Below are 22,804 nucleotides of genomic sequence, written 5' to 3' on the forward strand. Positions count from 1 at the left end.
CACAGTTTGCTTATGTGTAACTGTCAGATATGTGACAATCTTCCCAGGAGTGAATGACCCAGTAAATTCACCCCAAAGTCAGACGATGCAATACACAGTAATAGCATCTCAGAGTCTACATGTCTTTTGTCATGTCCAGACCAGACAGTGGAGATGTCTGAACATAATGTAGAGCACAATTTTTGGTGAAAAACAAACGCAGCAAATCACCACAGCACTGTGGTGGAGGGTTGGTGATCTGGCCTATTTTGCAGCAACAGAACCTGCACCTCACAGTCATTAAGTTTACCATGAACTCCTCTATAAGCCAAACTATTTTAGAGTCAAATGTGAGGCTGTCTGTCTGACAGATGAAGCTGAAATTGGGCAATGATTCCAAGCAAAACAGCAAATCTACAAGAGCCTGACCAAAAAAAGAAAAGAATCATGCCAAGAATATGCCAAAACCAAAGCAGTGAGGTATATATATATATATATACCTCACTGCTTTGGTTTTGGCATACTAACCGCTAACTAACCCACTTTCACTTCATTCAGGAAGAGCTACACGTAGGAGTGACAGAGTACAAGTTGCAAACAACCGTGCGTCTGGTTGACCTGTAACTGAGCACATAGGTTAAAATTTAACATACAGTGAATTGCATGCATCACTCTGTAAATGAAAAATCAGATCAGTAAACTGATCCTTCATTTCCTTGATGGCATAACATCCATTTCACAAATGATTGGTGCACAATTCATACCATGCCTGCTGAACAATCACTAAAAGATAAAGTATCACATTTACTTTTACTATTATTGGAGCAAGACCTATAAATTAAGACCTATGCCCAGACCTCCTTTCTCCCCAGCCATCTCGTGCAGCTCTTCCAGGGAAATACCAAGGCATTCCCAATCCATCTAAGAGACACAGTCTCTCCAGTGCGTCCTGGGTCTGCTCCAGGGCCTCTTCCCGGTAGCAGTGCCCTCCTAGATACACCTAGAAGGCAGCCTAGTCAGATGACCGAACCACCTCAACACAACAAATATATTATTTATAACAATAATAATGGATTGCATTATTCTGACTGGCTTTTCGAGACCCTCAAAGCGCTTTACAATTCCACTATTCATTCACACACTGGTGGAGGCAAGCTACAGTTGTAGCCACAGCTGCCCTGGGGCAGACTGACAGAAGCAAGGCTGCCATTTCGCGCCATCGGCCCCTCTGGCCAACAACAGTAGGCAGTCAGTGAAGTGTCTTGCCCAAGGACACAACGACTGAGACTGTCCAAGCCGGGGCTCGAACCGACAACCTTCCGATTACAAGACAAACTGCCAACTCTTGAGCCACGATCACCCTGTGTATTTGTGCAAAAATGTACCAGACCATTTTTTTTAATGAAAATAAAATTTTCAGTGTCATTTTGATTAACTTGCGGCTCCCTGGAGAAGTAGTATTTGCAGCAGTTTTGGTTGACGGGAAAGCCAACTGGAATAATTACAATCTTTGCAAATCAGTCTTTGTACTTCCTTGTGAGACTGTATAACCCCCCAAAAAGACATTCATTAAAGTTTCTCTTAGAGCAGTTTAGAATAATTGTTTTACAGTTCTCAGTATCAGCCTTTCTCCTGATCACTTGTCTGACTGAGATAAACATCCAACAGCCGTTATCCATATGCACAACCAACACTGGATAATATTCTAATATGCTTTATGCAACAAGTTAATGCCTCAGCAGTTCCTCTTTCACCTTGACGCACAAGTAAAGGTGCATTTAATGATATGATAAAGGCAAGTAATTGAACTTCTGATAATTTTGACATGTATGGACTTGTGAAATCCTCTCTGCAAATTTGTTATCAATCAATGGATTGATAATAACATGCAGTTTACATGCGTTTCATCACTGATAGCCACACACTACTCCACTGTATCTTCACAATAGCACCTCTTAAGAGACTTTCATTTTAACCTTTGGGCTTTAAGTTGATAAGAACAACGAGGTAAAAAGACTAATGAGGAAACTGCCCGTGTAGTGTGGCATCTAAATTGGAAACACTGTCTGAAATACTGAAACAGGCTGCCTATTTCTACCTGAATACAGCAAAGTATTAACAATAAGTCTAAAAAATAGCTGCTGATCCAAGAAAAGCAATACTAAAATTTACACTGCAGAGGCACGAATCCAATATGAAGAAACTATTCCCATCTAAGGTTGCATCGGTGATGATAATCTCCCTCATGACATGCCTTATCCTTAGATGCGAGCCACTGCACCACTGTGACAACAAACAACATTGTTCATCTGAATGTCTACTGAATAACAATGAAACAGATGGCCAGATGCTTCACTGCTGCATTCCTTTATAGTTAATAATCAAGTACTTGCTGTTTGATCTGTTTTTTGTTTTCTGTGCAATACTGCTTTTCATTCACTACATTAATATCTCTTAAAATGACAGGCTTTTCTCCTTCGCTGTGTCAGGGCAGCTTGCATTCGGATAAGCCTTTAAGGAGAGGGGGCTAATTCGATTTGGCCACAGCCAACTGCACCAATTAAAGACATCATCAAACTCGGCTTGAAGGATAGTGCTGTGCTGTACCAAAAATACCTTTGCAGCAGCATTTACAGCCCAGAGGCAGTCAGAGGGAGCACTCCCCCTGCCTGCTAAAGCAGGAGATCCCTGTTTGATTTTTGCTGGAGACGTTTTGTTTTTTGGAGAAAGCCCCCAAATAAGCCCCGAGAAGGAACAGTGAAGAGAGAAGAAGCAGATGAGGCAGATTGCTTGTTTATGCTGCTGCATTCATCCTGGTGCTGCTGAGGTTGGGGTGGGACGGAATGTTGTGAATGACTGAGGCAGCAGAGCAGCTGAGTGAGACTAACAAGTGGTTGCCATGCAGCAGGAGCAAGCGCGCGTGCTTCTGGAGAGAGAGCTAGAGAAACAGAATGATAATGAGCAGCGGGCGGCAAGTAAAGGAGCATGAGGACAGGAGCTCTATCTCTCAGAATAGACATATAATAGCTAGATCCAGCCTTCCGCTTCCCTTCCTCTGTTTTAATCTCTTCACCTCTGGCTTTTTGGTTAGATGAGCAGTTAGCCTAGCACATCCAGAATGCCAGCAATGGATGAATTAATGGATATACATCTGAAGGCTTCAAGAAGGAGGAGTTGTTCGGAAGAGACAGCAGCAACAGGTCTGTAAGGATGGCACGATAATGATGGTGAGACGCCTGTTTTTTCTCCCTAAGACATCCTCACTAGAGAATCTGTCAATGCAGTCCCTCTCTCTTTTACCTTACCTCACTGCCTCGCTCTCTCTTCTCTCACTCTCTCTCACCATCCACACTTGTGCAGTGTCCTCCTCATCATTCTGCTTCCTTCCTCCTCGTCTGTCTTTCCCTGTCCTCCCTGTTCATTTTCCTATCTGTATGTATCCCCCTTCTCTTTTATCCCCTCACCCCCTTCCTGTCCTCTCACTCTGGCCACCTGCTGCTTGTGTTCATGTGAAAGATTTTGGGGTTGGGGGATTGGGAAAGTGCAGACTTCCACTTGGGTGACCACACCAATTTTTTGATTATGTTTGGTCATTTACGGTTTCCCTCTCACCGTCTAATGGAATTGCACTGTCGCGCAGGCATCTGCTTACATGCAACAGGTAGAGATTCCATTCCTGTGAGCTGAACATATATAGCGTCACATCTTCACAAGATGCGATGTAGTCATTCATTCCTCACTGCTTTGCTTATGTGTAACGGCTGGCTATGCACTGCGACACACTGTAATTCTAACCTGACTTAAAGACATGTAGTGATGCCTCGCTTTCAGTGAGTCGAGCCTGTCTCTCTCCTCGGTTCACGTATGCTCTTTGGGTTTTGGGGTTGTTATTTTTTTAATTTCTTTGCAAAATTTACGGGGGGGGGGGGGGGGATCTGTAGAATGAGAGAGATCAATCTTCGAACGTTCAAAAGAGGCATTTATGTAGATACGGGAAACCTTGAATGAATTTCTCTACAGTCTATGCATTAACTGTTGCACTTAAACAGGCTGATTGAAATGGATCTGCTCACAAGACATGATGGCCGATAGCTGACACCATCATTTAAACTCTGTCCAGGTAACATGCAGGCTTCTAAACGCCTGACCCTATCAGAGGAGAGATGAGGCACCTAGATGTTGGTTTACCATGAGCAGCGTCCACTACAACCACTCCCTTGCTGCCATGAGCGGAAACGACATGATGGCGCACTCTCTGACTCTGGAGCAGAAGACAGCCTTTGCCTTTGTGGGGATGCTACTGGTGTTTTTGGGGCTGCTAATAGTAAGGTGTTTCAGGATCCTGCTGGACCCCTACAGCAGTATGCCCTCCTCCAACTGGGCTGATGGCATTGAGGGGCTGGAGAAAGGGACGTTTGAGTACGCCCTTACTTAACACAGGGACACACGCATCAGTAGATGTCCTGGCAAACAAGAAGTGTCCATGGAAATCCATATGCATATTCACACACACACTTGCAAACATGAACGCACACAAGCTCCGCACAACCATTGCACGCTGAAACGCCATTAAGACATTACTGTGGCATACCAAACTCCAACAGCAAAGCCGCGTGTGTTGTGTAATGTGTGTGAATTGTTCAGTGTCCGTGTGCGACTACATGTTTGTTGTATGCGTGTGAGTGTGCGAGGTGGTCATATTGTCCGCCCTTCTGCCAGGGTGTGTGTATTTCAAATCATCGATTTACACAGAACTTGGCTGAAGCTCCCTTTAACCCATACCTGCGAGATGAATGAATGTCTGTAGATAATAAGAGATGGATGTTCATGGAAGTGGGTGGGAGATTAGGATGCAATGGATCTTTTAAGATATAGTTTGAAGACTCAGGGACAAGATTCCTCATGTGAACTTAGAATGGAAGAGAGAGAGTGTTTGAAACTCTGCACAGCTAAATTGTTCTGCACAGGAATGTATACGAGTGGATACAGGGTAATATGTCTAACTAGTGCTTTGTAGACTAATCAAATCCAATCAGTGGATGATCCAAATGGATGCTGCTGCTGCTGCTGTGTGTGCACTTCGGTCCCTTTCTGTGGTGTCTTGTTCTCTGAAGTCATGCAATGAAAGGCAACACGACAAACTGTGATTTACATTATGGTGTTACTGTTTCTAAATGATGCAAAATCAACTCTCAAGAGTTTGTACTGCTGCTTTTTTTTGAATGATGGTATACTGTATCCTGCCACAATCGCGTGTCAGAGTGAAAGGAACAAAAAACAACCCCAACTGTTTACTTTGATACATGTGGCAGTGTTGCTCTATGACTTGTCAAGCATTACTTCCATTGTTTAGCTTTCAAGCGAAATGAGGACGGAAAAAAAATTGGAAGGACTTCCTCATTCTCAGCACTGCTAGTTTTCTGACGACAAGGAGAAACTCTCACTGCTCGCCTGCCTGCATAGGAAAAGGTCACATGGAAAACAGGTGTGGGATGTGCGTCCCGCTGCACCTGAACATCTTTTTCCTGTAGTTTCGGTCTCACCTCCAGTCTTTCTTCCAGACAGAGGAAGAGAGAACAGTCCTAAACAGAGATTCTGTAATTTGGCCCACTGCTCAAAGTCTGGAGTGTTCCTTTGCTAATTTCTATGGTCTACGGTTTCTCCTTAGCGCTGTGACTCTGCCTTACTGTGACCTTCAATGGGTTTATGTGCCTTCATCTAGAAAACATTAGAGCACCTGTTTGTGCGTGCGTGCCCGCGTATGCGTGCGTGTGTGTGCTTGAGTGTCATATCATGACGACAGGCCTGTTGCTTGCTCAGCTGGTGGTGGAGGTTTCTCATTGATTTTCGTTGGATCCAATGATGTAAAAATAAATAGAATTTTCTTCACTTTAAAATATTGCTTGCAAAGTCTCTGTGTTTTGTGCCTCTTGCTTCTTATGCGGGGAGATCTGTTTTACATGTGAGCACGCTACACGCTACAAAATTTCAAGCCTTTTTACATGGCCCGCTCGTAAGCTAGGAGAGCAGTTTTGCAACATTGCTGCAGCAACAGAGGGAAGGGGAGCAAGAGAGCGCTACAGGCTAATATTGGAGATTGTGAGGGACCAAGCAGCCAAAGCAAAGAGGACACAGGCAAAAAAAAAGTATCTTCAAAAAGGGTTTTCTTTATTTTAACCCTCAAAAAGTCCAAAATTAACAAAATTCAAAAACATACTTAGCAGGCCCATAAAAGAGGTCAACTAAATATAACTCTACAAAAAGTAATTTCCAGAAACTTAAATAAAACAAAGTGAGACACAACTTAACTCACAAACTGACCTAATTACAAAGACATGAGGGTAGCTTTTATAATGATTTGGCCAAACCATTTACACACAATAGGGGGGAAACAAAAACACACACTAATATTAACTAAGCACAGAATAACCTAACTAAACCTAAAACACCCCTGCTCCTGGTAAGCCCATGGTTGGTCCTGCTGAGCAAGCATTTTGTTCCAGAGTCCTCAGCCACGCCCCTGTGTGGCTGATGCCATCACAGAGATTTAGAAGCAGTTAGACTTTTATGTTTTTTTAAATAAAACATTTACAAATAGGTCTTCATGCAGAAATTGATGATATGCATGTGCATGTATGGTACCGTCTAAAGAGAAATGGGGGCTAATGCAACAGCAGATCTGCAGAACCCACATGCAGTTTACAATGAAAGGCCACCCTGTTCATCCCCTCTGACACGCATCATTTGTCAGGAATGCAATCATTATTGCGCCATTATCTCTGTCACCTACGTGACATCCTTATCTTAAATCTATTCTTAGCAGGAAAAGGCCCAATTTGCCCTCAAGCCTACAAGACCACTTAAAAGAAAAATGAACCTGACATTGTAACAAAGGTTACCCAGGAAGTGTTTCGAAACGTTTCTGCGTCGCACTGTCTTGTAATATGTCACTCTGCTGTCAGCTCGGACGGTGTCTGTTATTCGTTTAAACACTATAAATCGCTATACCTTCATTGACTGGAATAAAACAAGGAGACAGCTCTTTTGGATCTTTGGCTCCTGGGTTTGATGGAAATAGGAGCTGATGAGTGATTACAAAATTATTATTGCACAGATCATGTGTTGATGGCATGGCTGAATAACGTACCTTAGCGTTGCTGATTATCGATCATTAGTTTTATAACTTGCAATCTTCAGACTTCACAGCTATGACCTTGATGCTGCAATAAGGCCAGAAGATCCAAAAAGTTACATTTTTGTTTAAACCAAAAGCAATTTAATACAATCTGCTGCTTTTAGTACAAGAGCTTTAGGAAATCATTTTAGTGAGGTGAATACTGTAGTTTAAATGCCTCATTTAAATGCCTCTGGTTATTGTCAGTGCGCTTGGGGTCAGATCTAATGCTTTATCTAAGACTATTTAATTTTAGACTCGTGACTTGAGTTACATAATTTGACAAGCCTCCCCATAATTGCATTTGCTTCTGATAAAGAGCAGTGGTGCTAAAAATGGCACGTTGTATAGAAAACTCAAAATCATAAAAGTTTTCAAGCTGTTTATTTATTTTTTCACAGTTCACGCTGGGTTTGCTGGGTTGCTTTTGCATGTATAATCTTAATGCGGACAGGCTTGAAATAAGCGCTTTGAACAACTGTGGAAGCCTGTATGAATGAACATATCAATGATTACCTACCTCGATATATATCATTGTTTGATAATGGTTATTAATGATTAAAAGGTTCTTTAATAATTTACTTTTAAATGATTAAAAAAAACTGATTCTTGGATACCCTTTTCTTAGTTATTTGCAAGTTAATTTTAATGCTAACACTGAAATCAATTCAAACCAGGGTGGTTTGAATTGATTTGAATTGATTTGATTCAATAGGCATACAAGATAATATATATACAGAAAAGTTTATTTTACCTGAATATTTATCATTATTATTAATGATAATGAAACAGTATATATTACCTGAGTTTAATATTGCAAGAAAACACTTCTATGTGTAGTAGTTATGTAAAATAATGGTTCTGAAAAAGCTGAATTTTCAGAGAAGTGCTGCTACTCTTGGATCAAAGGCTACATTACAGCCATCAAAGCCAGAAGTTGCAAGTTATTTCGCGTTTGACTTTTTCTCCTTTTCATTTTAGGGATCACGTTTGGTCTTTGTTAGATTATAGAAAAGAGAGACCATTTATCCAGCACTTAAAATTTTCTTGTCTTTTTTTTTTTAAATAGGCCATATTTGAGTCCAGGTCACTTATTTTGTTTCTGAATGCCATAATGCAGTACAATTAGTACAATAGATGAGTGGAGCTAAAAGGTTTGACCACTCTTTAATTTGCAGTCTATTGCTTCCTGTTTAAGATGTAATGCCAAGAATCTTGTCTGCTAATATTTTCACATTGCAGGCTTGATAGATTATGCAAAGAGGTTTTCTGCCTTTTTCAAGTGATTTGGATGTTAACGAGAGTGCAGACTCCCTTGTTCTCTGTACAAATTGGTGCATATGCACCTGCTACCACAGGCTCACAGTGTCCGCTCAACAGCTCTCTGAGGAAAGCTGTATACTGTGAATTTACTAAAGCAGATCTGGCAAAAGTCAAGCAGCCTGGATAATAAAAAAGAATCGCAGCAATTTCATGTCCCGGCTGCGGGAGAGTCAGCAAGGCCTGAGGATCACTGACTTTAATAAGAAAGCCGCAGTGTAAAATGAGACAAGGCCTGGGTCTGTTTAACCACAAAAAAAACTGTAAACCTGGGAATGAACATGTGTCTCAAAGCTAAAGACTAATATCTGTATTAGTTGGATCGATTACTGCAACTCTCTTCTTTTTGGTCTTAGTCAAAAATCTATCCATAAGCTTCAAAGTGTCCAGGGCTTTCTGCTGCTCTGCCCCCGTCTTTGGAACTCCCTTCCTCCTGAGATAAGAAACCTCACTTCCCTCCCTCTTTTTAAGTCCAGACTCAAAACTCACCTGTTCACAATTGCCTAATCCACATAAACTTTTCCATCCTGCTACTTTCGTTTATTTTATTTATTTGCTCTGCGTTTTATCTTTACTATTTTGTAAATTATAACGTTTGTTGTTGTTATTGCTTGTGTACAGTGTCCTTGAGTGTTTTGAAAGGCGCTTTCTTAAATAAATTATTATTATTATTATTATTATTTATTAGGTGTACAAGCCTTTTGGAGTCTGATTAAGAAAAAAACGAGATGGGGAGGCAGAAGGGAAGAGGAAAGATCTAGTGTGCAGATTTTTACACTCCACATGGAAATTTATCTCCAGCATGACTCAGTTAGTATCATTCATGTGAAACACTGATTTGATAGGCAATGAACAATTGATTGTCTCCTTTCAACTTAGATATAGAAACACATGCTGGAGTATCTTTGTCAGCCCGCAATACAGCCAAGGTCAGATCTCAAGTCGTTAGCCACCTTTTCACTGGGTGCATAAATCACTGTGGTGTATCAGTAATAAGGAAGTTTACCTGTTAAAAGGTCTTTTAAAGGCACTTCAGAAGTCATGTGGCTCTGGTGAAAGGCCTCCGGCATGTTCCTGTTATTCATGGTCTTATATTAACTCCCATTTTCCCCATTAATATGGCCATTTCTTCTGAGCTCGCCAATTCACTAACATTCCCCCATAACAATTTGCAGCAAAGAGAATCATTAGAGACATTTATTTAATCCGTTATATAACTCTGGGCCCAGTATACTTGTCACACATAGATTCTCCCGTTATCACACCGTTCCTCAGGATTATATCTTATTGCAAACATATGTTATGAAATGTATATTTTTCTATTGGCCTACATTAGCCTTATCTTTTTCAGACTCTTTACAATATACACATCATAATGGGTCTGAAACCTGTTTAGTGAGAACTTCCATGTGGATGTTTCCAAATGATTCATCCATAGGTCTGAGGAAATACTATACTTAAAGTGCAACCACAGAACAGCATATGCTGTTACCCTGCTCTTCAGACAATAATATTAGTAATCAATTCTCCAGCACTCAGGCAATGAGCACCTTTATCTCTCGTTTGGTGTTTATGACTTGGTTAATAGTTAAGCAATGTCTTTGTGTCCCTTACGATGGAGCAAGGACATATCTGACACCCCTTGTTCGGATTTCTGAGGGTTGATCCAGTAAGTTAGCCAATAGCTGACAGCCAGTGTATGACCCTGGGATACATGGTATAAAGGTAAGCCATCTGAAAGAAACCAAGCTCATTTGCAAGGAGCTGAGAGTATCAGAAGAGTTCTCTGCAAGTCTGATCATAGATCATAGCCTAGTCATCAGTAAACAAGGACAACCACACCAAGCTGATCCAGTTCTCTGCGCTTTTGAAACTTTTGGATGTCTGAAGATTAGACTGTTCTTTTATCCTTGACGGTTTAAATCTGAGAGTCTCCCTCAGCATTCTTGATGGAGAGATTCAATTCTAACAAGGGGGGGCACATCAACTCTGCCTATGATTCCAACCTGGATGAACCTCCAGTTTATGAGGAGACCAACGATGACCACAGGACAGTGCGACCCTCCGTGATCAGCACCTTCGGTCATGACACTCTGGACCGCGTGCCCCACATTGACTTCTACCGCAATGCAGGCAGCATGAGTGGCCACAGAGCTGTGCGACCCTCCCTGCAGGAGCTCCATGATGTGTTTCAGAAGGTGAGTGAATGTAGATGCGTGAGATGTATAAGATCTTTCTGTTTTTCCTCTATGGTTGGCACCCAATCTCCTCCTCTGTTAAGCCTGTTTTGTCCACAACCCGCCATTCTGCAGAAAATAGCTTGCACCCATTTTTCTCCAAATTCAAGTCAGTGACGTTTTAACTGCAGGGTTTTTTTTTCCTCCTCTGCTACACACTTCATTAGAAAGTGAAGTGATATATTTTACAGATGTTTATTCTTTCAAACAGCCGTGCAGTAGCCACAGTCCAATTATTAGAGCCTTATCTTAAAACTTGTGAAACTAAAAAGGACAACAAAAGTTATTCTTACAACTGAATGACAACCAGCACTCTTGACACACTTAAGTTTTATTGGTTTTTTTTATTATTATAAGGCTACATTGTCAAAGAAATGGTTAAGATTATTTAGGTTTATTGGCTGAATTAGGATTGCACCACTGGATGGTTTAAAAAAAGGATATTTTAGTACCCTTGCCAGCAGAGAATGGAAAAACACTACCACCTATTTATTGCCATAAGAAAACAAAAACCACAACTTTTTATAATGCCGCCCCTTTTCTTGCAGCGGATTATGCATATAAACACCAAAAATGCCATCTAGTTACTGTGAAAATGTATGTTTCCTTCTGTGTTTTCATTCTTCCTGCAGAACGGGGCGATCTCTGTCCCAGACACATTGGAGGACGATGGCGAGAGCAGTGGAACCCCCTCTGACGATTTAGAGTCCGCTGCTCCCACTGACGATATGAAGGGCATGGTAAAGTTTGGCTGGATAAGAGGAGTCCTGGTAAGTTATTTTAGGTCATGGTAAGCTACTTCTTTTTTATTTAACCATGGTCACTCAACCAAAGATGAAGCTCTGTGGGTCTCGATAACACAACGAGGCCCAGTGGCGCTTTCGAGATCAGAATCTGGGAATGATTTGCATTTGCTCAGGACATGATTTTGATCTTGCTTTTGTGTTTCAAGGGTACAAAGGTCAGAAAAGGCCCCCAACATATTTTTTATTGGATTTTTTTGCAATTAAAAGCCAAATTATGCTCAGTGACATTTACTCCATAAATTGAAATAACAATAAATCATGAAACACAGTGAGAAATATAGACTTACACTGCTCTCTTCCACAGGTGAGATGCATGCTCAACATCTGGGGTGTCATGTTGTTCATCCGTCTGTCCTGGGTTTTTGGTCAAGCAGGCTGGGGTGAGTGGGGCAACAATACACACATACGCACACATAAATAGCCACTAAGCCCACAGTAATGTTTTTTTTGTGTGTGTGAGCACTTTTGCTGAAAATGAGTCCGCCTGTAACTCCAGCCCTTATCAAACAGTGAACGCAATAAAAAATAATCCATTTACCTGGTGAAAATGTATAATCTGGGGCAAAAACAGACCGATCCCAGAGGTCTGTGTTCTCAAGGCCAGTGCTGATACTGTTCCATGTAATTGCAGGGATTGGAGATAATTAAAGGATAATTAATGAGCTCCCTTAATGATCTATACCTGCTCAAGGTCTGTTGGGAGAGGTAGAGGTAGATAGTGGTGTTTGTGTGTGTGGATGAGAGAGAAAGTGAGAGAAATAAAAAATAGGAGTGGGGCTTTGAGTATGACTTCATTAATTTGTTCATTGCTTCAGAACCTATAGATCAGCTGGGGTAACCCATGGGGTTCCCATGAGACGTTAAAGTTTAGCACTTTTAAAGCTAACTGTGGGGAGGAAGCTTTCATGTCACACACACAGAGTGTTTTACACCTAACTAAGCAGTGCTGTAGCTGGACTTTACAAAAGTGATTATTTGCATATTTGCATTTCAGGTCTGGGAATTGTGATCATCGCGCTCAGCTGTGTGGTCACCACCATCACCGGCATTTCCATGTCCGCTATTTGTACTAATGGTGTGGTGAGAGGAGGTAAGGCAGCGAAATTTCAAGATAAATTTAAAGGCACAACATTCCAAACAACACCTGAATATGATCTCCTGATGCGCTTTTTTTTAAGCTATATTTAACTTATCCTGACATTAAATCAATCAGTCACTGAATTTTCTATTAATCATTCACTACTGTATGTGTCTGTGTGCGTTACATTGCCATTTCAGGAGGTGCCTACTACATGATATCTCGCAGTTTGGGACCAGAGTTCGGTGGTTCGATTGGTCTTATTTTCGCATTTGCCAATGCAGTGGGCGTATCCATGTATGTGGTGGGATTTGCTGAGACAGTGGTCGACTTGCTCAAGGTGAGATATGTTATATTGATTAGGCTGTTGTAGAAGGATAGTGGTATATGTATATATATGTATATATCTATCTATATCTATCTACATCTATATCTATCTATCTATCTACATATATATATATATATATATATATATATATATATATATATATATATATATATACACACACACACACACACGCATATATATATATATATATATATATATATATATATATATATATATATATATATATATATATATATATATATATTGTTTTTGGGGGGGGGTTTGTCATACACAGGAGAACTCTGCTATCATGGTGGATGAAATGAACGACATCAGGATCATTGGCTGTATTACTATTGTGCTGCTCTTGGGTATATCAGTTGCTGGGATGGAATGGGAGGCAAAGGTTAGAGAAACAAAACGGTGCTGTTTGTTCACTAGTCTCATTTACTTGTACAAAAGCTTAAACTGTTTGCATTTGTTTCTCACCACAGGCGCAAATTATTCTTCTGGTTATCCTGCTGGTGGCCATAGTGAATGTTTTTGTAGGAACAGTCATTCCTGCAACCAACGAAAAGAAAGCCCAAGGGTTTTTCAATTACAGATGTGAGACATCCGCTCCAAACCGATACACATTTTTCATTACAAATAATCCTACTCACTCACAAAGTGCTGCTAACCCGTGCCATTTCTCCTCACTCTCTCTTTTCACAGCCAAAATCTTCTTAGAGAATTTTACTCCAGAATTTAGGGACGGTGAGACATTTTTTTCAGTATTTGCCATCTTTTTCCCCGCGGCAACTGGGATCCTGGCTGGAGCTAACATCTCTGGAGACTTGCGGGTAACTTTTTCATACAGAGAAGAGTAATACATGGGGGGTCATTAACTGCTACGTAACATAGGCTTGAATAAAGAGTTTTTATTTTTTTAATTCAAACTTATTTGTTTTACATAAATACATTTCTTTAAAGTCATTGTATTTAACTGTCAAGCACAGATCTGCATAATTTAACACAAATCTTTATTATTTCACAGGATGCCCAAGCTGCACTACCCAAAGGTACCTTGTTAGCCATCCTGATCACTGGTCTCACCTATCTGGCAATGGCTCTTTGTGTCGGTAAGTGACATGTTTGATTAAATGCAGCTCCAGTGAAAAAAAATCTTCACTGGAATGAGTAAAACTGTGTATAGCATTACCTTGGGCAGATACAGTTTTACCTGGATCATACAATCAGTATCACTTATGTCCCTGAATATAAATGTGTCCTGAAAGCACAAATCTTATCTAAAAAATGCTAATCAATCCATCTGTTTTTTTCTTCAACTGGTCAGCTGCTACTGTTGTCCGTGATGCCACAGGCAACTCATCCAGCATCATAAATCACACAACACCAGTAATCTGCAATGGTTCAACAGCGGTTGCTTGTGAACTCGGCTATGATTTTTCTTCCTGTGAAGTGGAGAAATGCAAGTTTGGCTTGATGAATAACTTCCAGGTACACAACTTTCTAAATAAAGAAACTTTAAGAAGAATTCAATTTCTTCATCTCGAATGCTCTCATCTTCTCATCACCTCTGATTCAGGTCATGACCTTGGTGTCTGGGTTTGGTCCTCTCATTATTGCTGGAACATTTTCAGCCACCCTGTCATCAGCCCTGGCTTCCCTTGTCAGTGCGCCTAAAGTCTTCCAGGTCAGTAGATCGCCACTGTTTTTTTTAATGTACTACAATAAAATGCAAAGTCATAGAGAAGCAAACCTGTTGTTCTTAACCTCTGAAAATATTTTCCTTCACATCATTTCTTTTCTCCTCAGGCGCTGTGTAAAGACAACATCTACAGGGCCCTGCACTTCTTTGCCAAAGGACACGGCAAAAACAACGAGCCAATCCGTGGTTATGTCCTCACATTCATCATTTCTGTTGCTTTCATTCTCATCGGTGAGCCCGCTGCTGCTGTACCATACCACCCGAACAACCTTAAACCAACATTTCATGCTTTGTCTCAAACCACATAGCTAACAAAGTCTTCCAATTTTAATGAATCAGAAAACACATTCACACATCAACAGATCACTGACATAAACTAAACAAGCCAAACAACTAAAGGAAGATTTCATCTGACAAGTGGCGTCCATGCAAAGTGATACAGTTAAAACTCCTTCTTAGCAATCTGCTTATTGTGTATATTCACAAACCTGTTTCAGATACATATTGGTTCATGTTTAAGTTTGATATTCCCGCTCTGTGAAAGAATTTAAAGTGACAGAGATTTTCTGTCTGTGCAGGTGACCTCAACACAATCGCTCCTATCATCTCAAACTTCTTCCTCGCATCTTATGCCCTCATCAATTTCTCCTGCTTCCATGCATCTTATGCCAAATCTCCAGGTGGGTGTCTAAAAAGTAGCTTATAAAGGAAAAATTCTGTTAGTAAAATCAGGTAGTTCGGCTTGTCCCTATCCTCATTTACCTTTTTTTGTTGCTGTTAGTGTTTTAATCCATTACTTTGTATAAGTGACTTCAAATATTTTAAAAATAAAGCACTACCTGACAAACCGAGCTGTTTCAGCAGTGGATTATGTTTAATGGAGTTTGTTATATATAGTCTGTTTTCCATCACTTTTCTCACATTGCTCTTTGTTTTAATGCAGGTTGGAGACCGGCATATAAATACTATAACATGTGGCTGTCCCTGATGGGAGCATTGCTCTGTTGCGTTGTTATGTTTGTTATCAACTGGTGGGCTGCTCTGCTCACATATGGCATTGAATTCCTCCTCTACATATATGTCACAGTGAAGAAGCCCGGTGAGCTTATTTGATTGCTTGGAAGGATTTTTGCTGTGCAACAGGAAAAGTAGAGCTAACCTGTCCGGACTGATTTTATCCTCAGATGTAAACTGGGGTTCGTCCACACAAGCTGTGACGTTTGTGAGTGCAGTCAGCAATGCTCTATCTCTGTCAGGCGTGGAGGATCACGTCAAGAACTTCAGGTAAAATCCTGCACTCAATTCCTGCAAGCACATATGAGAAACATTATTATCATAATAGTTTCAAAGATAATTTACGTTAGGTAAAACTTTTCAATCAAGGGGATTTTCAGAAACCTAAAAAAAAAGGAGATAATGTTCTTATTTCCCGTCTTCAGGCCTCAGATCTTAGTTCTGACGGGTTCGACACGAAGCAGGCCGGCTCTCCTTGACCTGGCTCACTCCTTCTCTAAGAACTATGGACTATGCATCACCTGCGAAGTGTTTGTGGTATGTAGTATTGCAATCTCAGACAGTCTTAAAATCTTGATTTAAAAAATCAACCTCACATTTATATTAAGATTTGCAAAATCAAGCAAATGTAATCCATCAGAGTGCAGACTTAGCATGCAGTGGGTGTTCAAAAGAATGTGAAGTAGGGATGAGGGAAATGCCAACTGTCTGGGCGCCTGAGACTAAAGTTTAGGGTCAGGTGTACTTTCTGAATATAAAAAAAGATGGACCGCTTTTCCCTTTCACAAAAACGCTTACATTCAGCCGTATGGTGTGATCTCCTCAGGGCCCCAGATCAGAGACCGTTGAAGAGATGAACAATGCAATGGAGAAGAACCAGTTGTGGCTTAAGAAGAAAAAATGCAAGGCATTTTACGCTGCCGTGGGCTGTGACAACTTCAGAGAAGGGGCTGAGAGTCTGCTGCAGGTCAGTATGGTCATAATTTATTTAAGAGGTAAATAAAAAAATCTAGTTAACCCACAATAATCCAGTGTATTAATGTGTAACGTGAGTTTTGATGAGAATATGATAGCAGATTCACAGAAGCAGGTTTTATTGACCCATGTCTTCCAAACAACACCCTACATCTGTTGATCTAGAGCTGTCTTAAAAATCTGGCCAGGACATATGTGCAGTAGAAAAGTTCGGAGCGGAAAACAAGTGGTATGGCTCAGACTATTGCACCGTCGAGATAAGGCCTGTTATGATTGTCTGGAGAGCTTACTTCAAACAACACAGCAGATTAAAAGCTATAACTGATTAACACTGCATTTGGATGAGCTCCGGCAAAGATAAAGTGAGGTCTGCTGAGTGATCTGACAGTAAAACAGCCTTACAGTCTATTTCGCTTGGAAATTTTTAAGCTTTCTAGAAATCATTCCCCCCTCCCTCTCTTAATCAAGGTTTTACACTCGGTTTTATAACCCCAGGGTAACATGGTGTCGGTATTGCTTCACTTAACAGCTCAAAGTGATTTGGGATTTTATATCTTCCTCATAGGCTTCTGGTCTTGGCCGTATGAAGCCTAACACATTAATGATAGGCTTCAAGAAAAACTGGAGGACTGCCGGGGCAGAAGCAGTTCAGAGTTACGTGGGAATACTTCAGTAAGTGTCGAATAAACACACACACATAGATTTTTATAACAATAACACACTCAGTAATGAGAAGCACATTGAGAGTTATCATTTCATTTATTTTGTTTTCTCTGTGCTTTTTAAACGTACTTTATGAAGTTTGCAGTGCAGTAAAAAACCAGTGCAAAGTGTAGGCTTCTGTTATTTGATCATTTGAAATCTATTTTAATATGTCATTATAATACATGTGTAGCATTTATTTCACAGTAAATTCCATTTAAATCTTTAGGAATGAATATCAAGTGAATTTTTTTTTTTATTTTATTTAAAAAACATACAAATAAACATTGTGGATGTATTCACATTGTTATGTACTTAAACATTTATAACCTGTTCCTATAATGTACATTACAAAGCCATAATAATGTGATATTTCAAATGCCCATATATCCTTCCCGATATGCTTACGCATTGTTAATGCAAATGGCAATTAGAAACTTAGCATGTAATAACTCTATATAGCATTATTCTCACTTTGACCTTCAGATCAATCTAATGACCTTAAAGGGGACGTCATAGGTCAAATGTGACATATTCTAAATTATGCATTTCACACACACCAACTGTACACAACAAATGTAAGTGTCATAGTTTCTGGGTTATAAGGGTTTTTGTCAATTTTCAGCGAATTAATCATGAAGTTGACCTTGAAGTTCTTAGTGGATGTAAGCCAGAATTTTTATTTTTTCATTAGAATTCATTCAAAAGTTTTTGAGCTATTGTATTTGTATATGACACACATGTACACCACAGACTACCGAAAGCACAACCTCCGTAATTAAGCATAAAGGTAATTAAGCATAAACAGGAGATCTGTGTTTGAACTAGCGTCCTTATTCTCTTGTTGACAGCGATGCATTTGACTTTGAATATGGGACCGCAATGCTGAGGGTGAACCAGGGACTGGATGTGTCTCACATTGTCGAGGCAGAAGGTCTGTATGATATTGTCTTTAGGCTTTAAATTATTTAACCCGCAAGAGCTCCAGCATCAACATACCCATGGTAGAGAAAACAAACCACCAAGAAATTAAGAAAAACTGTTGTAAGAAACTGCTGTACATGTGTCACAACAACCCACAATAACCCTTTATAATAATAAAAACACTGATAAACCAAGATACTTTGTTCTGTAGATTAGAAGCTTTTAATAAAGGTTTACAACGGTCAGGTAGTTCACAGATAAGATATTAAAAAAAATGCCATTTATAGCTGTGTCTCTGCAGATTTGTTTTCCAATAAGAAAAGGGATCCTACCTTGTGTAACACATATTCACAGTCATGTTTCCCATTCTGTTTTTCAGAGGAGATGCTAAGGGCAGCAAAGGAGCAAGAGGCTCTGGAGAATGAGATGATGCCAAATGGAGGGAAGGGAAAAGGACTATTCAGGAAATCCAGGAAGTCATCTCAGCAAGTGCTCACGACCAGAGGTACCCATCTTACGACTGTCTCTAACTCCTATTTAACCCTCTCAAGGCAGACGTTGCCGATTTGCAACAGTTAAAAACTAACAACCTGATTACCCCACATACATATTTTATGAGTTTTTTTTACTCAGAAGTACCACTGCAGGACTTGGTTGTGCGTTAGCAACAAAAAAAACTTAATTTGAGCCTGAGAGGGTTAACCCTTTCATGCACGAATTATGACAGCCTCACATTTACATTCATCTTTAGGCATGAAAAGATGAATAAAAATACTTAATGAAAAAATCCAGATTGAGATTGTCATAATTCATGCATGACAGGGTTAAATAACAATAATTACAATGAAACACGTCATATATCTCCAGTAACGTTAAACGACCAGTGGGTGGCAGGGGATGGAGTGACACATTAGTGTCTAATGTAGTGGTTTATGTGCAAGTAAACCATCAACACTGACACAAATACAAGAAAACAGCCTTTGAATAGCTGTCTACTGTAGCGACCACTATGCCTGAAAGGGTTAAAGAAAAAGTTGCATCAAAAGATGAATGTGATCTCTTAATATGTGGAAGCACGTTTCTCTTTTTCAGTCTCCTCCACACACAGACTGAAATAGCTTACATTTAATAAATGAAACCAATGACTCTCTTTTTTTTGGGTGGGGGGGGTCATGCTCACATTGAGACATAATTGAATCCGCCATTCCCACTAAAAAGGCCCCTGAGGCTGTAATCCAATAATACACTCCTTTTCGTCCACTTTGAAGAGCATCTTTTAAGAATGTTCCTTTAACCCAGACAGCAGAGGGTTCTTGCAGCCTGTAGCTCAATCTTTCTCTGTTTCACACGCACACGCCAACACACACTCATCCCTGAGCTGCATCTTGGCAAGACAGCGAGACAAGGCAGTCATTAGTATACAAAATGCACCCTACTCATTGGAGCATTAAACTTGAGAGACGGCCATTTCTGGTGATGTAGAGTCATCTCTTAATGTTGGTTTGTGACAGTTTTCATATCCGACTTTACAGTGAATTATATTCCCTCCTGCTGTTGCTCTCATTTCTTTCTCCCTTTCTTTCTCTCTCCCAGTGTCGGTGTGTGGCTCTCCACCGCCACAGGTTGCCAAAATGAATGAGAAGCTGGTGGAAGCCAGTCTTCAGTTCAAGAAGAAACAGCCCAAAGGCACCATTGATGTGTGGTGGCTGTTTGATGACGGAGGTAATTCTTGGATCATTTTTATGAACACTGCCTGAAGTTCGTAACAGATAGGTGCACACAAATCCATAACATTCTCCTCGATGTCACTGGAGACAAAAATATATGAAACAAGCCAAATCTTTAAAAAGTAGTAGTCTCTGAAAGATGCAACACGGAGCAATAAATAAAAAATGTGCTTCTCTTCTCTCAGGTCTTACACTGCTCCTCCCTTACATCCTCACTACCAGGAAGAAGTGGAAAGACTGCAAAATGAGGATCTTCATCGCAGGACAGCCTGGACGCAGTGATCTGGATAAGGAGGAGTGAGTAAACTAATTAATATTTCAATATCAATTACAGTTTAATATGTGGAAGTTAGACTGGATACATTAATTGGCAAGATATGAAAATTCATGTGCTGCTAACGTTACTGGAATGCTATTTAGCATTAACACCAAAATAATGAAGTACATGTATAGGAAAGCTAATCAGTGCGGGGTGATTTGACTTGCAGGATGAAGGGCTTGCTGAAGAAGTTTAGAATCAACTGCAGTGACATTAATGTCTTTGATGACCTACATATCAAGCCCAGGTCTGAAAGGTAACTGCCATTTCTTTTCACATGCACAAGTAACAGCGAACCAGATGCTGAAGTAGTAATAGTAAAATTGAATCACATTGTAATATCAGCATGCTACAAGTTTAGGGGAGAAAAAGAACATTTATAGAGAAAGCTCATGTTCTTATTTGCATTTCTCCAGCTTGAAGGAGTTACAGGAGATGATTGAGCCTTTCCGTCTGCATGAAGGGTCCAAAGACGCTGATCAGATTAGAGCCTTGCAGAAAGAGCAGCCCTGGAAGGTCACCGACAAAGAGCTAAGCGAGTTTGAGGAGAAGGTAAAAACCACTGACACTAAGTAATAACCTTACACAGGCTACAGTGAAGATATCATGTATTATCTTCATATCAATATAAACAAAATAAAAAATTTATTGTTAAAAAAAAATAACTGTCGCTTGGTTACAGACACACCTCCAGGTACGACTGAATGAGCTCCTCAAGGAACACTCCAGATCAGCCAATTTAATCATTGTGTAAGTATATATTGTCTGAATAACACTACCAAGCTTAATCCAGTGTTGAAAGAACAATGTCTAACATATTTGTTTACACTGTTGACCCCCTGTAGGAGCATGCCCATAGCTCGTAAAGAAACGATCTCTGATTTCCTCTACATGGCCTGGCTGGACATCCTGACAAAGGACCTTCCACCCACCCTGCTCATTAGAGGCAACCACAAGAGCGTGCTAACTTTCTACTCTTGAGCACTTTCCATGCCAACAATCCGAGTGTGATATAAAAAAGGAAAAGGAATGGTGTTGCCATAATGACAAGCCATGTTTAAATAAAATGTACAAGAATATTTAGTCTTCCAGGCCAGCAGAAAAGTGAAACACAATCAAGCATTTGTGGATAACTCCAGTTGAAAGCATATATATATAGAGAGATATATATAGATATATATATATATATATGCCCTCTAAGAAAGGACACACACACAACAAGTCTGTATTTCCGAAATTGAATTTGTAAATGTGAATGTGTCTGAATATGAATGTAGCAGCTTAGAAGAACACATAGTCAAATCAATTCAAATCAGTTCATAAACAAAGGCAGAGACACAACCACAGCTGTGCAATGGTCAGACTGTAAAATAATTGTATATAGTAGATGTGTGTATTCTAGAAATGATCAACATCTTGTTATTGGCAACTTTATTATCAGTTCTTTTTTAAACACTTGTTATATTCATTGTGTAAAATACACTGCTGCCATTATACAGATGTTTACCTTTCACGTGACATTTTTTCAATATTTTTCATGTTACTTTCATAGTACACTTTTTAAGGGCAACGGAATAAGGTAGAACATTATAAATCAGATTATTCTGTAAATTTTACCCTTCCTATTTTAGTCTATCTATTTAAGCACATGATGTTAATCAGCTGAAATAAAGATTAAAAACATTTGTGATGTCTCCTTATCTGAATATATTATATTTATTTATAGTGTCAGATGTTCTTTGTCCAGAGAAATGTGTCAGTGGAGGGAGAAATGGGGTATTTGCTGCAGTATATAAATTAGATGTCTATTCATTTTAAATGTATAGTATCTTACTTGGTACCTTACAGACATCATTTGGGTATTTTCTCATTTTATGATGATTATTCTATACAGTTTGGCACACTGGGAATAAAAAGTCTGCACACTTTGAAAGTAGTCAGCAGAACCTAAGGTTTAATAATAATGACGTTTACCCTTCATCAGACATATTTATTCATTGCAAACCATAAAAGATCTTTTGAGTTAAAAGTAAAGCTGCACATGCCACCTACATATCAGCCAAATCAAGATCAGCCTTCCCTATCAGCAAATAAGACGACCTTTACCGTTGGCAGTAGCCATAATCTGCTGTGTCACATCAACGATACAGAGTTCAAACATAATTTAGCACACTTTAAAACTATTATTTTAATTGCTGTAGTTGAAATTGTGCAGTTTAAAGAAACAAGAAAAAAACAAAAAAAACACACCTATACAGGCATAACTGGTCGGTATTGGGCCACAACTCCCTGATCATATTATGTGTCTATGAATATATTACACTGAATGTGAATCCCCCTTTTAACCACTTTTAACCCCCAGAAAGAGCTAAAATTTGTGATCCAACAGAAACTTTTCAACTGATGGTGATATTCAAAGGAGAAAATCTTAAACTTCAACTCTGTTCTCAGATAAAGGGATATAGATACTCTGAGTATGATCTTTGAACATCGGCTGTTTTTTCAGTCAT

The 22,804-nt window shown here is 39.7% G+C and overlaps 2 protein-coding genes across 2 annotated transcripts; both read left to right on the top strand.

Moving 5' to 3' along the window:
• Nucleotides 1–2,583: 2,583 nt before the first annotated feature.
• On the top strand, nt 2,584–5,876 carry ctxn2 (cortexin 2). Its single transcript, XM_084932466.1, has 2 exons — nt 2,584–3,206; nt 4,100–5,876. Exon 2 carries the CDS (start codon nt 4,169–4,171, stop codon nt 4,412–4,414), a length of 246 nt encoding a protein of 81 aa, XP_084788592.1. The 5' UTR covers nt 2,584–3,206; nt 4,100–4,168; the 3' UTR covers nt 4,415–5,876.
• Nucleotides 5,877–5,981: 105 nt separating this feature from the next.
• slc12a1 (solute carrier family 12 member 1) lies at nt 5,982–21,979 on the top strand. The gene is made up of 26 exons (XM_084932430.1): nt 5,982–10,671; nt 11,343–11,480; nt 11,821–11,896; nt 12,511–12,606; nt 12,795–12,934; nt 13,218–13,328; nt 13,417–13,528; nt 13,637–13,764; nt 13,959–14,043; nt 14,259–14,422; nt 14,511–14,618; nt 14,741–14,864; nt 15,212–15,313; nt 15,577–15,732; nt 15,818–15,917; nt 16,073–16,184; nt 16,474–16,614; nt 17,188–17,294; nt 18,176–18,258; nt 18,628–18,753; nt 19,842–19,970; nt 20,161–20,272; nt 20,464–20,550; nt 20,711–20,846; nt 20,977–21,044; nt 21,140–21,979. The coding sequence occupies exons 1-26, from the start codon at nt 10,423–10,425 to the stop codon at nt 21,273–21,275; spliced, it is 3,126 nt and encodes a 1,041-aa protein (XP_084788556.1). The 5' UTR covers nt 5,982–10,422; the 3' UTR covers nt 21,276–21,979.
• Nucleotides 21,980–22,804: the final 825 nt, after the last annotated feature.

Source organism: Perissodus microlepis, chromosome 1 (genome assembly GCF_051167445.1).
Source record: "Perissodus microlepis isolate ML-2025 ecotype Zambia chromosome 1, ASM5116744v1, whole genome shotgun sequence".
Lineage (NCBI taxonomy): Eukaryota > Metazoa > Chordata > Actinopteri > Cichliformes > Cichlidae > Perissodus > Perissodus microlepis.

Coding starts and splice junctions, on each gene's coding strand:
- ctxn2 (XM_084932466.1), top strand. CDS start 4,169: ATGAGCAGCGTCCACTACAACCACTCCCTTGCTGCCATGAGCGGAAAC.
- slc12a1 (XM_084932430.1), top strand. CDS start 10,423: ATGGAGAGATTCAATTCTAACAAGGGGGGGCACATCAACTCTGCCTAT. Junction 11,897..12,510: donor TTTTGGTCAAGCAGGCTGGG/GTGAGTGGGGCA, acceptor TTTGCATTTCAG/GTCTGGGAATTGTGATCATC. Junction 20,551..20,710: donor ATCAAGCCCAGGTCTGAAAG/GTAACTGCCATT, acceptor GCATTTCTCCAG/CTTGAAGGAGTTACAGGAGA.